General features: G+C 28.9%; 4 protein-coding genes across 8 annotated transcripts; 1 reads left to right on the top strand and 3 right to left on the bottom strand.

The window, feature by feature from the left end:
* Positions 1 to 114: 114 nt before the first annotated feature.
* Positions 115 to 4,645, bottom strand: LOC127072013 (DNA ligase 4). Of its 2 annotated transcripts, none has more exons than XM_051011999.1 (12): positions 4,500 to 4,645; positions 4,112 to 4,285; positions 3,866 to 4,023; positions 3,527 to 3,801; positions 3,118 to 3,429; positions 2,734 to 3,043; positions 2,523 to 2,652; positions 2,137 to 2,394; positions 1,874 to 2,062; positions 1,457 to 1,774; positions 1,116 to 1,358; positions 115 to 1,032 (listed from the first exon to the last, which is right to left on the bottom strand). In XM_051011999.1, exons 2-12 carry the CDS (start codon positions 4,271 to 4,273, stop codon positions 688 to 690), a joined length of 2,700 nt encoding a protein of 899 aa, XP_050867956.1. In that variant the 5' UTR covers positions 4,274 to 4,285; positions 4,500 to 4,645; the 3' UTR covers positions 115 to 687. The 2 variants fall into 2 exon arrangements, with proteins under 2 accessions (XP_050867956.1, XP_050867957.1); XM_051012000.1 differs by having other exon boundaries at positions 4,436 to 4,575.
* LOC127072012 (general transcription factor 3C polypeptide 3) lies at positions 4,502 to 7,943 on the bottom strand. 2 transcript variants are annotated; one of them, XM_051011997.1, is made up of 5 exons: positions 7,791 to 7,943; positions 7,018 to 7,457; positions 6,743 to 6,950; positions 4,869 to 6,666; positions 4,502 to 4,782 (listed from the first exon to the last, which is right to left on the bottom strand). In XM_051011997.1, exons 2-5 carry the CDS (start codon positions 7,449 to 7,451, stop codon positions 4,502 to 4,504), a joined length of 2,721 nt encoding a protein of 906 aa, XP_050867954.1. In that variant the 5' UTR covers positions 7,452 to 7,457; positions 7,791 to 7,943. The 2 variants fall into 2 exon arrangements, with proteins under 2 accessions (XP_050867954.1, XP_050867955.1); XM_051011998.1 differs by lacking the exon at positions 7,791 to 7,943 and having other exon boundaries at positions 7,018 to 7,728.
* Positions 7,944 to 8,030: 87 nt separating this feature from the next.
* On the top strand, positions 8,031 to 13,377 carry LOC127072008 (membrane-bound transcription factor site-1 protease). Of its 3 annotated transcripts, none has more exons than XM_051011988.1 (14): positions 8,031 to 8,245; positions 8,510 to 9,072; positions 9,146 to 9,277; positions 9,360 to 9,569; positions 9,715 to 9,899; positions 9,993 to 10,290; positions 10,378 to 10,529; positions 10,609 to 10,889; positions 10,955 to 11,066; positions 11,164 to 11,422; positions 11,509 to 11,783; positions 11,873 to 12,162; positions 12,253 to 12,529; positions 12,680 to 13,377. In XM_051011988.1, the coding sequence occupies exons 2-14, from the start codon at positions 8,524 to 8,526 to the stop codon at positions 13,038 to 13,040; spliced, it is 3,381 nt and encodes a 1,126-aa protein (XP_050867945.1). In that variant the 5' UTR covers positions 8,031 to 8,245; positions 8,510 to 8,523; the 3' UTR covers positions 13,041 to 13,377. The 3 variants fall into 3 exon arrangements, with proteins under 3 accessions (XP_050867945.1, XP_050867944.1, XP_050867946.1); XM_051011987.1 differs by having other exon boundaries at positions 8,032 to 8,245; positions 10,375 to 10,529; XM_051011989.1 differs by lacking the exon at positions 8,031 to 8,245 and having other exon boundaries at positions 8,959 to 9,096; positions 9,190 to 9,277; positions 10,375 to 10,529.
* A 222-nt stretch (positions 13,378 to 13,599) lies between these two features.
* LOC127072022 (NADH dehydrogenase [ubiquinone] 1 alpha subcomplex subunit 9, mitochondrial) lies at positions 13,600 to 15,987 on the bottom strand. The gene is made up of 7 exons (XM_051012022.1): positions 15,749 to 15,987; positions 15,421 to 15,629; positions 14,907 to 15,200; positions 14,543 to 14,709; positions 14,332 to 14,460; positions 14,036 to 14,225; positions 13,600 to 13,889 (listed from the first exon to the last, which is right to left on the bottom strand). The coding sequence occupies exons 1-7, from the start codon at positions 15,786 to 15,788 to the stop codon at positions 13,710 to 13,712; spliced, it is 1,209 nt and encodes a 402-aa protein (XP_050867979.1). The 5' UTR covers positions 15,789 to 15,987; the 3' UTR covers positions 13,600 to 13,709.
* Between the last annotated feature and the right edge of the window lie 1,185 nt (positions 15,988 to 17,172).

Below are 17,172 nucleotides of genomic sequence, written 5' to 3' on the forward strand. Positions count from 1 at the left end.
AACACGTTCTATCTTCGTATATAGATTTCAGATTGACTTTTCAAGATGCTTATAAACTATAGATATAATTTAATATCATTCATTTATTTAATACTTATTCTAATTCTAATTCTAATATTATAGAATCTTCTCTTTTTTTTTTCTTATATATAAATATTAAATATATTTAAAATAATATAATATAAATCTTATGCGTATGAAATAAAAACATTGAAATTTACATTTCATAGAATTATACAATAACAACACATTGTAACGTCAAATCGTGATTGTGTACATTCGTTAAAATTTTTTCATTGAAATTTCTTTCGTTTTAATCCGTTTAAGAATCTTTCTGAAAGGCATCCTTTGTAAGAGAAACGTTGCAGCTGCGGCCCTTTCGCCTCATATTTTGCACGCATTCTAATAAAATAAAAGGAGAGAGCGAGAACGAACTCAACTCAAGAAGCATTTCGAAATGGGAAGATGTTAAATGAGCAAACTGTCTAACTGTCAGTCCACCTAGTATTCGGTTTCTCGGCGCTTAGTGAAAATACGAGCTAAAATGATTCCGTAGTCTCCTCTAACTTTGGTGTTTCAAATACACATACGTGCTATTTCCGTTTTCAGATACATATTTGATAAAAATTCATTTCTTTTTGTTTTTTATCAGTTCACTGTGGCTTTTCATTTGTCTGTATAAATTTTTTAGCCAATAATATATTCATCGATCGAATAAAACTTTTGATCTCGGAAACAATCTTTTATCCATTTACTATTGATTACTTTCATAGATCTGTTTATAGTTTCATCAACTTCCGAAGATATCGTAGACATCAATGAATTATCTTCAATGAAGATATAATTAACATATTCATCTATATCTTCTTTTATTATACCTCCCATAAAGCGAAATTTAAATTTCGTAGGATCCGAACATTTCTTAAAATATCCAATAATTTGTTTGAAGATAGAAAATGGAGATATTCCATTTTCAAATAATTCTTTATCCATTTCTTGCTCTTCGGTAAATGCAACTTCTCCGTCTTTTATCTAAAATTAATATTATATAATAAAATGGAAATTATAAATAATTTGACAATAAATTCATCGATATTTTAAAGAATCAATCATACCGTATATTCCATCTGTTTTAAAGATCGTTGTAAACTTTCTTCATTGGCATCTGTTGTATAACTATCATAATAATCATCATATTTTTCAATAAGCGATCGTTTGGTTGAATCACGAACGCACAGAAGATCCCATGGGAAAAAACTTTCTAATGCACCCCAGTTTTCTTCTTTGATAATACGTTTATACCAATCTATCGTAACTATATCATATTTCTTACTTTGTATTATGTTTCTTGCTTTTGCCTAAAATAAAAGAAACATTGGAATCAGTAAATTGCTTTGGAAAACATCTTAGCAATTTACATTTTTTAAGAGATATTATACTATAATATAATTAATACTTTTTTATCATTTCCAACAATCACACAATAAGTTTCTTTACTCGGATTCTGTACGACTTTTGCATTATGTAATAAGAGCGTATCTTCTATTTCTTCTTTGGATATTTCGTTATTACCATTAATAACACAAATTTCTTTTCCATATAATAGACGCGTGATCGGTACAAGATTTGTATTTGATTGTTTTGTATTATAAAACCCTTCTTCAAACTTTGACGAAGTCAACTTTGATATTCTCTTTTTTATTTTAATAGTTGGTGTTTCAACATCATTCAATGTCGCCTGTCTTTTAGTCAATTTATGAATTATTTCTTCATTCTAAAAACAATATAAAAAAAAAAAAAGAGAAAAACAGAAATACAAGATGAATTAAATAATAATCGCAACTCAAAAAGTTTCTTCGTATATTTTCTATACCTTTATCAATGATAAAAATTCTGTGACAGTACAAGCACTATCCCAAGGCTTATCTTCTCTAATCTGTATAACACGAGGAAAACGTAAAGTATAACCAATCGGATAATCATTAGTTTTTACTATTTCCGTTGCTCGAAGCGTTAAAATCAATGAATGCTCAGGTCGAATCCATAAATCTGGAGGCTGCCCCTGAAAATACAAGTCATATATGTCTATTTGAAAAACAATATGAAGTTATTATAAAGTATATACACTTGAAATACCTTAGGTCCAATTACACAATTAGGACAATCTTTAATCCAATACCTCTCCAATTTTGAATCAAGTTCCTTCAGTTTTTCCATTGCAATACCATTACTCACGGACACAACTGAGAAAAATTGTGTAAGTTCTTTTTCTTCGTTTTCAGGCATTTTGGCAACACCCATCATAAAGCTTTTTATCAAACCACTGAACTTTCCTTCGCCATAATAGCCTCCAAGAATAATCAAATCTATATCTTGTACTAGATTCCCTGAATACTAATAAAAAAATAATGTTATACTAAGACTTGTCAAAGAACTATCCAAAGCATTGCTATACATTGAAAGAAATTGAATGAAATAATTTTGAATTAAATATAACGGATAAATCCTTATTATATATATACCTCAGCTTTTAATTTGTAGCAACCAGTTCCTTCGCGAACATTTGGTTTATAAATAAAATCAGATTTTTTTAAAACTATTCCTTCTTCGTTATTATTAAGACTTTTATTAAAAATATCCAATAAATCTTTACTATATAAAAAAATATAAAATAATTAAAAAAAATGCTCATCAAGCATTATAATAATGTTATACATATTCTTTCATAATTACCTGTTAGAAATGATTGTACTTTGACATTTAATTAATGAACCTTCTTCATCTTGAAATGCATCATTTAATATAGTTAATCTCTCTCTATAGGGTAAATTCACGAGCAATTTGTCATTATATAGAATAATGTCATATGCCACAAAACAGGGTTGATAGGAACTATTAGCAGTAAGCTTTTTAACATCATAGTTCATACCTTTTGACCCAAACACTTTTTTTTGTTTATGCCAACCCATTAATTCACCATCCAGAATTATAGACTTACATTGTCGATTTAAACGACGCGAAAATGTACTAGTAAGAAAACCATCTAAAAGACATTGCTTTTATTAGAATTTTGTATACAGATGGTTATATAATGAAAATCTTATTTTCTGTATCTACCTGAATTACTTTTTCCATATCCCCAATTATTTGTAATATCAAATCTCTGTCTTGTACAATATTGGAATATACCATCCTTCATATGTATTTGGGAACGTTCACCATCAAATTTCATTTGTACAAAATACTCATCATTATTATAAAAAAGTTTTGAAGCATTCTCAATAGCACATCTTTCCAAAAGCATAGGTTTAAAAAAAGAGAAAACTTGAATATTATGATTAACTTTCTTTTTACCTTGACCAAGATTATCACAAATTTCTCGTAAGTCAGAAGTTGTATCAAAACATTCATATGCTTCTGGATGATAAACTATAAAAATATTAAAAATGTTAGTAGTATGAATTTTGGATATTTAGCAACAAATATATAATATATTAAATCAAATCTCTTTTATATTGCTACAAACCTTGCAACAATCTTTTTGTTCCAACACCTAACTTTAGATCCTTTAAAATAATACGAGTTAACCATTTTAATTCTAATGCACTTATTTGTCTAAATAGTGCTTTAAATAATTCATCTTTATTAGTATTCATTTTACTTGCTTGTGATATATCATCTAAGAATATATTTATTCTATCTATTGTAAATGATTCCTTCCGATGTGACAATTGTTTTCGCACAATTGAGTAAACTATTTCAGAAATGTCACTTCCTTCAGATTTACTTAAATTAGGTATTCTGAAAAATAAATATATTAATATTTGTGCAAAATAGCAACATATAAAAGAAAAAATATTAATACCTATAATTTATCAGTTTCTGGGCATCTTTACTTGATTTTCCAAGGCAAAGTACACGAATATAAATATTTGCTAGTAATTTCTGCTTCAAATTATATGACGAACGTTCACGATCGCATTGTGGTAAAAGCAGTCTTAACACAGGAAATATTGAAATATCCTAATAAAAAGAAAACAGAGAAAAGTTATTAATACTATTTGAATTAATTTTTAATTTTTAATAATATTTGAATTAATTTTTAACTTACTGCATCTGGATTGTCTTCTTTTAATTTAACACCTTCTCTCTGACATTGCATAATAAATTCTTGTAGAATTTCAAGCTTTCCAGAGGCACGGGCTTTAATAACTTTTTCTAAGACATCGCATAATTTTTTAAATGTAATTCTTGAAGATAATGATACACTCATCTTTGAATAAACCTTTAACATAAAATACCATAGAACTAAAAACTAATTAATTAAAGCACTTCATGGAACAGATACTTAAAGATTATAAGAAAAATAAAGCTTTTAATACATTATTTTTATTTAAGAGCTATTAATTCTTTTTGTACAAAATGAAATATATACATTTATAATATAATGTATCTATTAATTTTTTATACTATTTATGCATGGAACTTGTTTATATTACTTTTAAATAGTAATATAATCTTCAAGATACATTCTGGCAAGATTAAGATTCTCAGATTGCAAGTATATAAGATGAAGATTAAAAGCTGCTTCTTTCTTCAAGTCTAAAAGTTCTTCATTTTGTTTAACTAGATTTCCTGGATCTGAATGAAGAACTAGTTTATAATAGTGTATAGCTGTTGGCAACATTCCAATTTGATGAAATGCACGTGCTGTATTATAATATGTTTCGTGTTGACCTTCCACTCCTCGTAATTGTGCATATTTCTTAAAGAATGCAATTGCTACAATTCAATCATAAATGATATATTTGATCATATGATTATATTTCATATGTAACTGTTGATAAATATACACATGCATTAATTACCTTGAATTACTAATTGATTCTTTTTTGATGAATGCTTTTGACATGACATTTGTAGCAAAGTAACAGAAATTAATAAAGCCAATAATGCATTTGGCGTAACTCTAAAGAGGGATATGTAATCATTGAGAGCATAAGTATATGTTCCAGAGACAAGGCAATTATTTGCATGCATTATATGCAAATGAGAAAATGCATCTTCTCGTCCAAGTAAACGCATAATGAATCTATTGTGTCTTGAATCTTCAGCTTTTTGAATAACTATATTCAGCAAATTCCATGAATTTGAACGTTGACAAACTTTTACTATTTCCCGCACAATATTATAACCATAAAAAGAATCATTATTGTGAATACAGGACACTAAACATAAGAACATGATATGAGAATTCCTCTTCTCAAATCTTTTAGATGTCAATGCACTAAAACATATTCTTTGTAGTAATCCATATCTTTTCAATTCACAAGCTAATTTGCACATTTGAAGATATAAGAGAAATTCATTCTTTTCACTTGGTTCATCACTGTTAACAAATGTTGGCACATTTTCTTCTTCAAGTTTTTCACCACAAGATAATCGATGCAATTGTAAACTTTCAAGACGTTGGCGTACTCCAGTTGCTCTTGTTAATGCACCAAGTTCAGCTTTTGATCTAATATTAATACAATGTCTTGAAAGTAATAACATTCCAGACTGAAAATACTCATCATACTTCTGAGTTTTAAAGAGCAGAAGTGTCCTCATATAAATTACATTAGGATCTAGTGCATCTGATTCTGGATCTTGTTTAAGAACTTCCGCTGCCTTAATATATTGACCTTTAAACTTATAAAGTTTTGCTAATGCTAGTCTAGCACCTAAATGCTGGGGGGATAATTGTTTAACAACTTCATAAGATTTTATAGCTTTTTTTAGATCCTTACAGCCAACCCAACACTCTGCGTGTCTTAACCAAACAGCTGCTAAACTAAAGTTGTTGCTATTAACTAGTGGATCTAATAAGTTCAGAGCTCGTTGGAATTCCTTCTTTCCCATAAAAGCCTCTGCTACATCTAAAAATAAATCTCCAGATATCTCTGGATCTTCTTTCAACAATTTAGGTAAAAGTTTATCTGCCATAGTAATTTCATTCAATTCAATAAGAGTTATAAGAAATTTTGCTTTTAAATCTACAACTACATCATCTGGTATATCACAGGTTTCTATTATAGGTACATTAGGAGATTCTGAAACTTTTTTATCAGAAACATCTATCTCCTTAAATTGAACCCAGATACTAGTATACTTAGTTAGAGTATCTAAACATCTATTAAAATGTTTTAAAGTAATTAACAATTCTGTCATAATGTTGACTTCTTCTAATGTTATCAATTCAGGACACTTAACAAAAATATATTCCATAGCATCTAATGCTTGTTCATTATTATTTTCTTGCATGTGTCGTTTTGCTAATATTTTTGCATATTTTAATATTTCTTCACCATTTTCTGAATCCAGATGATGTAATAATTTTGTATATGCTTTCAAATAAGCTCTTTTATCTCCATTTTGCTCTTGAAGTTGTATTAATGATTCGTACAAATGTACTTCTTTTGGACTGGCTTGAATAGCTTTCGAATAACATGTTATTGCTTGTTTTATATTGCCACTTTCTAATGATAAATTAGCTAATCGAGCCCACTGATCGGCATCCTTTGGACTAAGATGTGCTGCTATTAAAGCAAATTGTAATGATTTCTCAGGCTGATCATTTTCATATATCATTGCTAAGGTTTGAAATGGTTCTGGAGCACTTGGTACCTGCCTGTAGAATTATTAATCAATCATGATTTAATTATTATTTCAAAGCACCTTAATTCGATTAAAAAAATTTAACTTGCCTAATTATTTCCATACACATTTGTGCCGCTAATGTTGTTTCTCCTCTTGCAAAACGTAAATTTGCTTCACCCATAAGACCTTGCAAAACAGGAGGAAGAGTTCTCCGCTTTCTTTTTGGTCCTGCTTGCGAAAATGTTGATAATTTTTGTTCTTTTTTATTTATAATTTGTTGTGAAACTGCTTGTTCACTTTCTGAATCTTTTCTAAAAATGATATTATCTATCAGTGATATTCATTACATAAAAGTTTCATATTCTTCATGTTACATACTTGGAGATATCCGTATCTGAGATTTCCAGTTCTGGATTCTCATCCATTTTAGAGGAATATTCGCTAAATGTTAATTCACCATTTAAAAATTGTTTAGTTAATCTATCTTCTTCTTCGGCAGTTAGTAGTACATTTTGATCATCTATTTCCATTACAATATCATTAACAGGACTACTTTGCCGGGAATATGTATAAGATGGAATTATCGTTTCAGATACATCTTGTACTTCTAAAGCTTTAGCTTCTATAAATTCAGTCATATCCATATCCATGGAATTAATAGCACTTTCATCTAATTCTTCTATGATTATTGGCATAACATTGGTATCAGTATCGAGAATCATTATATTCTCTTTGTGTTCTTGTGATTTAACCTCAGAATTTATTTCAACATCCATATTTGTTTTATTATTATCCGCTGTCAATTGCTCCATTTTGCACTATTAATATAATTCAGTAACGAAGTTACTCTTTAAATAATATTTGATGTAATAAATATTCGTTTATATTTTATGCATTCATTTCATTTAAAACAACATATCTTCTCAACAGTTGTAAACAATAATTTTACACTCTTTAGATTGATACATATTATTAAATATCCACGATTATTGTAACCGTAAATTATATAAAATAAAATTTAAAATTTATGATTGATTAAGTAAATTTGTAAATAAATATTACACCCTTATATATATTCGTGTGTGCGTGTACGTATGTGTATATATAAATGTTAAAAAAAGAAATAATTCATATTTGCATAAAATACTTACAAATTAATCTTATATCTGGCTTTCTTACTATTATAACATTTGTTTTTTATTTACAGAATTGTAAAATTAAATGATTATCAAAATGAACAGTTAATAATTGAAATTAAAACATACAGGAATTAAAAACTACCTTATAAATTCGTAGTAAATAACATTTACGTAGTACTTTTGTGTGAATTATTATCGTGTAGTGTCAGCACTTAAATTTTATTTAACCTCATTGCAATTGCACCTCTGTCTTTAAATGCAGTGAGATTTGTAAACATCGAAGCATGGATAACTTGATATACATAATTTCATTGTATGTATACTTTACAATGTATTTACAATTTAAGAAATCAATGACTTACCTTTAAAGGAAATAATTAAAAATGTACAGCTGCAAGATTTCAATGTGGATTTCTATGATAAATAAAACTTAAGGTTATGACGTGAAAGATAAATATATCGTTACCGTAAGTAAACATTTATTCTTCATCATTATCTTTATGATAAAATTGAATATTGTAAGTGTTCAAATTTTATTAACATATAGTTGATTTTATGTACAGAAAAAATATACTGAATAATAAATGAATGACTCATTGTCAACATCTATACAATAATGTTAAATTAAAGAAATAGATAGAAAAAAGAATAAATGATCATCTATGTTATATAAAATATACTCTAATATTTTCATTGAGTAATAGATAATTTAAATAATCTATAATTTTCAGTTCGTGCTAATAGTATGAAGTCTCATATATCTTGGCTGTACATTATTTTGGTATTACTACTTATCTTTGCGAACAAAACAAGTAATCACCAGTTAAACTGTTCATTAGAAGAAGAACAGACTCGTCATAACTCAGCACATAATAAGTCACAAACATATGATACCTACTCGATATCATCATGTGATTTACATCATAATATCCACGAAGTTAAAGTTCAATTTTCATCTAGAATTGTTAAAAATGAATATATTGTAGCATTCAAAGGCTACTACAAACCTCATACTCGTAGAAATTATATATGTGCTGCATTGAATTCATCTGGGATTAATAATTGGAAATTACTTGCTCGAAATAATTTGGCAAGTAATTTTCCTAGTGATTTTGATGTAGTTCTCTTAGAAGAAACTGATAATTATCATGGACTCAATGCTTTAATGGATCATCCACTCATAAAAAGAGTAACACCTCAAAGACTAGTGCATAGAAGTTTAAAATATATTAATATCACAGAAGAAGGAGAACTTCCTGAATATAAAGGATTCAAAAGGAAAATTAATACTTATGTATGTTTTCATATCTAGAATTAGGTAAGATTAATTTGTAAACACATATATTATAGAAACTTTTTAATTTTAGGGTAATCATTTCTGGCAACCAATAAATCGACATGCATCTCGTAGGTTACTACGTGCTATTCCAAGACAAATTACGAGTATACTTCAAGCAGATGCATTATGGGGCATGGGTGTAACGGGTCATGGTATTAAGGTGAATAATAAAAATAGTTAGTAAGTAGGTATGAAATATAATTAATATAATTTAAAATAAAGCTTCAAATTATACATATTAGGTAGCAATATTTGATACTGGATTAGCTGCTAGCCATCCACACTTCAAAAAAATTAAAGAACGTTCAAATTGGACAAATGAAAAAACTTTAGAAGATGGTTTAGGTCATGGAACATTTGTTGCTGGTGTTATAGCTTCATCTTCCAGAGAATGTCTTGGATTTGCACCAGATGCCGAATTGCATATTTTTCGTGTCTTCACTAATGCTCAAGTATACATACATACATATATGCATACATATATATATTCATTTATTTATAAATATATATACCTAATATTCTTAATTATTTATATAAAATTTATGATAATCTATTGAAAAATTTTCCTTTATTATTTTCTATATTTGTTTGGTATAGGTATCATATACATCATGGTTTCTTGATGCATTCAATTATGCTATACTAACTAAAGTTACAGTACTAAATCTCAGTATTGGTGGTCCAGACTTTATGGATCATCCATTTGTTGATAAAGTTTGGGAACTTACAGCAAATGGTGTAATTATGGTGTCTGCAATTGGAAATGACGGTCCTCTTTATGGGTAAGTGCCAATTATTGTTATTTGTAAGTGTCAACTATTGCTATTATTTGTGTTTTATTTATTTATATTACAAATCTCTCATATCTTATACAGAACATTAAATAATCCTGCTGACCAAATGGATGTCATTGGTGTAGGAGGTATAAATTGGGAAGATCAAATTGCTAAATTTTCATCAAGAGGTATGACAACGTGGGAATTACCATCTGGTTATGGAAGAGTAAAACCTGATTTAGTTACATATGGATCAGGTGTGAGAGGTTCGGCATTGCAGACTGGTTGCAGAACACTCTCTGGTACTTCTGTTGCTAGTCCTGTTGTAGCTGGTGCTGTAGCACTTTTAGCAAGTGGTTTTGTTCAGCCAGATGGATCTCAAAATGTTAAAAGAAGGGTAATTATTGTTTTGAAAAATATATCTATTTTTATATGTACATGGAGGACATTTATTTTTTCAAAACAAACTTTTTATTATAAGAAGGTAACACCGGCTAGTATGAAACAAGCCTTACTCAGTTCCGCACGACGTTTACCAGGAGTTGGTATGTTTGAACAAGGAGCAGGAAAATTAGATTTGTTGAGAGCGTTTCATTTTTTAAGATTATACACGCCCATGTGTACACTCAGTCCAAGGTAACTACTCTTTTGTCTGTAATAAATAAAACAATAAAACACTGAGGTCATCTATGTTTCATAGATAATATAAATTCAGTTATATAGATCTGACTGAGTGCCAGTATATGTGGCCATATTGTACTCAAGCTGTTTATCATACTGGTATACCAACGATCGTAAATATAACAATAATAAATGGATTGGGTGTTTCGGGTCATATTACGGATCTTACTTGGCATCCATATACTGGGAATGGTAACGGCGAACGAATTGATATATCATTAACGCACAGCGATGTTCTATGGCCATGGTCTGGCTGGTTAGCAGTTTCTATAACTGTTCCATCGAGTTCTCGTGATTGGCAGGGTATAGCACAAGGTAATATAACTTATTAAATAGGTATTATATAGCAAAAATCATGTTAATATTATATTCACACATAGGTCACATATCTATAACTATAAAATCACCACCAAGTGATGGAGAAGAAGAATCCCGTCAATCAACGATTGAGCTACCATTAAAAGCCAAAGTTATACCGACTCCACCTCGACAGTAACTATACATAATATATACTTTGTTTTGATCTGTACAACTTATATACATTATTATTTATATTATACATATAATTATTATGATTATTGTTTAACAGCAAACGTATTCTTTGGGATCAGTACCATAACTTACGTTATCCTCCAGGATATTTTCCAAGGGATGATTTACATGCAAAAAGTGATCCTCTTGATTGGAACGGTGATCATATTCACACAAATTTTAAAGATATGTATCAGCATTTACGCAATGCTGGATATTATCTCGAAGTACTTGGCTATCCATTTACCTGTTTTGATGCTAAAAATTATGGAACATTACTCGTCGTTGATACAGAAGAAGAATTCTTTCCTGAAGAAGTACGTATATTTTAATTTTTTTATACAAAAGATTTTCCTTTATATTTTCATTTTATAATTATAAAATCAACGAATTTTCTTTCTAGGTAGCAAAATTAAAACAAGATGTCGAAGAAGATGGACTTTCTGTAATTATCTTTGCAGATTGGTATAATGTTACTGTCATGCGAAAGGTAAAATTTTATGATGAAAATACACGACAATGGTGGGTTCCTGATACTGGAGGTGCAAATATACCAGCTTTAAACGACCTCTTATATCCTAACTGGGGAATAGCATTTAGTGATCAAGTACAAGATGGTCAATTTAGTCTTGGTCAACATTCACCTGTATCTTTTGCTTCTGGATCAACTATTGCTCGGTAAATTATATTTAGTTTATCCCAATAATTTATCCCGAAAAATTATATAAAAACATTTAGATTATATATTTTTACATGAATCACACAAGATTTCCACAAGATGGAGTTCTACTTTATGCAAAATTACGTGATCAAGGTCAAGAATTTCTTCTGGAAACGGAAACAGGATCATCAAAACTTGTACCAATTCTTGGACTTTTACAAACTAAACGTTATGATAGTGCTAAGGAAAACTACAATATTAAAGATAACGATATAAAAGATTTTGAAGAAGAATTTCCAGAGGAAAATCATGAGAAAGAACGTGTAAATGATATGCCTGGTAGGCTTGTAGTATATGGAGATTCAAATTGCATTGACGACAGTCATTTACAAAAACGTATATATTTTGATCATTGTTTTATTTAATTAAATTAATGATTATATATATATTAAATATTGCTTACAAAAATATATGATATTTTTCTAGCTTGTTTCTGGATGCTCGATGCCATTTTAGAATATACTACTACGGGCCGTATAGCAACTATATTTATGAATGAAAATTCACATTCGAATAAAGATCCAAAGGAACCAGATCATTTCGAAAATAATATATTACCTCAACGAATAGAAGGTAGTAATTTCAAACGCCATAGCAAGGTAGTAGCATCTGAAGGTACTGGAGCAGGTCGCTATCGGCCACTACCATCGTGTCCTACTATTACGCTAGCTTTACCAAAACCAATTAATGAATCTGCACCCACGTAAGCATAATATCTTTCATCCATTAATATGCAACTAAATAATCGTAAATGTTTTTATAAAAATAAATATAAGTAAATCTAAAGATAAATAATTCTGTAAAATAAGTATAACAATGTATACAAAAATTTTATCCTATTATTATATTTCAGAAATTTATATAAATCTCAGAAATTACTCTCTGTGGGAAGTGGAATAATGGCTGCAAATCCAATTCCACAAGAAGATTCATTGTGGCTTAAACGACATATTGGAGCAAGTGTTCCTTTCTTATATAATAATAATTTAAATGGAGTCGTTAATAACATAAAACAAAATGAACAGGACCATCAAGTGATTGTGAATCAATGGTATTATATAGTAATAATTATTATGGTATGTGTGATTCTTTTTTGTTTGCTGAATCGATGGAATTGGCTAATATTCAGAAGACATTCTAGAAGAAAACGAACAGTTGGTAAATTACGTAGAGTTATACAAGCTATTGCTATGCGCCAGGTGCCTCAAATGTAATCAAATGCTTGTAAAGAAATTTTATAAATAATTTTATAAAATTTTGTTTATATATTTTATATAGACAATGTGGTATATTCTTTAGTCTAATAACATTTTACCACATTTTTTGCATAAATTCAGAGACGGACGTAAAGATTTGTGTGTGCCAATTTACATCTTCAACGAATTTCGTATAGAAAGACTATTAGAATGGTATAAAACATATCCTATCTGCTTTACCTGCCTTGACAGATATAATTCTAATCGGGCCAAATTTTAGGAAAGTATTGTATACCTCAATGATTTAATATTTACATGTTTTATGTAACTACTAAAAGAAAACCGTTTAACATTCGTCAAACGTGTTATTACTGACCTAGCATGATCTGATGCAATGATGTAATAATTAATTTATTCATTTGAAAAAAGAAATTCTAAATAATGATATAATTGTATACAGTTTAACAAAATTGTGTGACTATATGATTCATCAGTCAAAGATCGTCTCCAAAAATTGACCTTGTTCTTGATTTTCAAAGGTAAGTTTTTTTTTTATTGACACATATTGTGGTAAATATTCATTTCTAGAACATGATACAGAAATTTATTAGATAATGAATTTACAATATGTTTATAACAAATAGTTATTTTCTATCATAACTATGTTATTCTGAAAATTGATATTACTTAAAGTGGTATACATTCTGGAGGTGGTATTGCTTTGTATTCTTCAAAAGATTTTTCATAATAAGCGTGTCTGTGATATAATTTTAAATCCCATGCACCTTGTTCTTCAAGGAAAGCAAGCTCAATTCCAAGGTCCTCCAGTGTAGGTAAATCTTTTAATACTACATCACTTGTACTGTCCTATATAATGCATAATAAAGAAACAGTAAATATATAAAAAATAAAAGAAGTATTTAAAATTTCTCGATTTATTATAGCTCTTGCAATAATTTTTTATATCATTGTAAGTATAAATTTAATTACATACTCTATAAAATAATACATACTTTTTCTATGCCTTCCCAATGTAAATGATTTATTCGATGTGTAATGCCAAAAGCATCATTCAAAGATACTTTCAACCGGAAGAGTAGAGCTGTATCTAGATCTAATATTTCTGAACCCGCACTTTCCCATTCTTCTGTTATTGATCTCTGAATCCACTCAACTAAATTTCTTAATTTGTATCTTCTTGGTCTAGTATAAATATAAGGACAAAAAGTTGTTTATGTCATAATTAAAAATATACAATATTTGATATTACGATATTCATTTGTATGTATGACTTTTTCAAGATACATACCCAACAAATTGATAGGTTTTTCCAGCAGTATTATGATCTAATATGGTAGCAGTTATACCAGCAGCTACATCAGATACATGAACTGGTTGTTTTTCTGTTTGTTCGCCCTTTTTCCAAAGTACTGGAATTCTATTGTAATATAAAATATATACATTGTTAAAATATACGAAAGTAAATACATTTATATAAATATAGAAAACTTTTTACATACAGCATAAATTGATTCCATTTACTGCTATAATAAGTCAAAAATTTGTCTTGCATTCCAAATATAGTGGATGGACGAATTATTGTAGCTTCTGGAAATTCTTCCTTCACAGCACATTCACCTTCCCATTTTGATTTTAAAAACTGTGAGCCTTCTTTCAAAACCAATGGCTTATAAAATACAGAATAATTTATTTATAATTTTCATCAAATCTAATTTAAACAATTATAAACATAAAATTTAAGAATCACAGAGAATAAGATAAATTTTCTCTATAATTTTAAATTTATCATATTAATTTATATAAACAAGATAATGTAAATTGTATATAAAATTATTATATATATTTATTAAAACAATCAATTACCTTAGGGTTAGGAGATACATTTAAAGAAGAAACATGAATAAAACGTTCCACACAAGCTTTTTTAGCAATTTTAGCAATTCGTCTCGCTCCTTCTACATGTACATCCTCATAAGAGAAATTATTTGTTGGCCAATCTTTGCCTATTAAATTGACAACTACATTTGAGTATTTCACGCATTTATAGATAGATTCTTCATCCCGTAAATCAAACGGATGGAAAAGTACTTGTCCAAGATCTCCACAAAGTTTAAGTTGCTTACTGAAATAAAAATCTGATCGATGTGGAAGGATCAACTGAAAATATAATTTGTCTTTTATTTAAACAGATTAATATTAATTATATTGCTATTATAATATTAAATGACAATTTTGTGATTTTATCATTAAATAATGATTTAATGACAGCTACCGCTATATAAACAATTATTTATTTCTTAAATAAATTATAACGTATTTCACTATGACTATATCCTCTTACTTATCCTGCTACATGTTGTACATAAGTATGACATGCCTGTGTTCCAATCTTCCCAAGACGATTACATAGATACCGTCCAACCAAACCAGTATTACCAAAGACTGTACATACTACTCCATTGAAAGAAGAACGTCCTCCTGTACCTCTTTTTAAAGAAGCTGTAGTTGGATTTTTAATAATACGTGGTTGATTGGAATAATTATTTCCTTGGACAATAATACTTGCAAAATGTATTGTTTGTAACTCTGAAACATAAAATAATACTAAAAATTGCTATTACATAATTATACTGCTATATAATTTATAGTGTAATATAAAATACATCAACGTATATAATTCGTTTGAACATTAATGAGAATCTTACTTGACGATTGAACAGAGTTCTTTAAAATAACAGCTGACATTTTTGACTACCAATTATAAAACAAAGGTTAGTCTCAAAAATAGCTGTTCAATATTTCTGAACTCTATTCATTTTATCACTAGCAGTTATCGAAAGTATTGCCAATATGACGTCACGAAACCTTATCGTTAATGATCGAATCATTTATTTTTCATCAGGATATTGTATCTGTGAAAAATATTGTATTATATTAGCAACAAAAAACGAATACGTTCATGATACATATTCATATAATATATAATATATAATACATAATATATAGTATATAGTATATATCATTCAAATAGTACTATACATATATCCACGTTCTTAACGTTGATCGGTCACCGTTGAAACGACGAGAGTGTCGACCAATCATCACGAGATATTTTCGTGCCATAAAAGCAAATGCTCATGTTCATTTCGATATGTCGATGGAATATCTTGTATCATGCATAATCTTAGGTTAAAGTATTTTAGCAGACGACACTCGAATCGACTTGACAGCTCACTCTGTATCTTCACGTGTCCCTTTGCGCATCGCATTGCGTAACTGGAGTCCGACTTCCAGGGAGGAGCTCCCTTTTTCGGTGAGTAAATGCAAGCTGTCGAAAATAGTGTGCTATCGAAAAGAAAAAATATTAATGTGTCTGTGTCGGTAATAATAAAAGTTGAATTAATCGAGTGATTTACGGGCACAGCTGATTTATCTCAAGTTGTTATGATACAACCTGAGAAAACTGTTCAGTTTATCAGCAACCAATTGGGTACTACTAAATGAAGTTTTCAGCCAATCGTGGTTACTACGTTCAACCCGAGGTCAAACAATAGAACCAGCATCCGACATCCTATTACAACATCATCGTTGTCAAGTTGCGTGCTTTTAACGAACGTTTTTATTACGCGAAAAATTTGGTGCTTGTCATCTCCGTTTTTATTAACGCGATTATTAGAATTTGATTTTAAAGCCTGTCAAGCATCGACGAATGAAAGGTAAACTCGACATGCAAATATTCAAACGATACTGATTCCGCTTTGAACGTAACCTGAGCTCGCTGAGTGAATATCAATATTGCGTCTCCTTCGTTTCACTACAATCGATGTGTGACGATATTTCATTGCAATTAGACATGTAATATTATTTTTTATGCGGTTACGTCGCGTATTATCAAGAATTTCATGTACGTTTTATATAATATTTCAAGAGAGTGATATTTTTGTGACGTGTTCATTCAAGTTCATTTACAATATGCATGGGAACAAAAGTGTGATAATATACATATTTCTAATGGAAATATAGAGATGTCGTTACACGGTCTGTAAATTATCATGTTGTATAAATACATGATTATTAACGATATAAACAGTTTTACACATTCACAAATAGGAGAAATTATTTATTACTA

The sequence above is a fragment of the Vespula vulgaris genome, chromosome 24 (genome assembly GCF_905475345.1).
Source record: "Vespula vulgaris chromosome 24, iyVesVulg1.1, whole genome shotgun sequence".
Classification (NCBI taxonomy): Eukaryota; Metazoa; Arthropoda; class Insecta; order Hymenoptera; family Vespidae; genus Vespula; species Vespula vulgaris.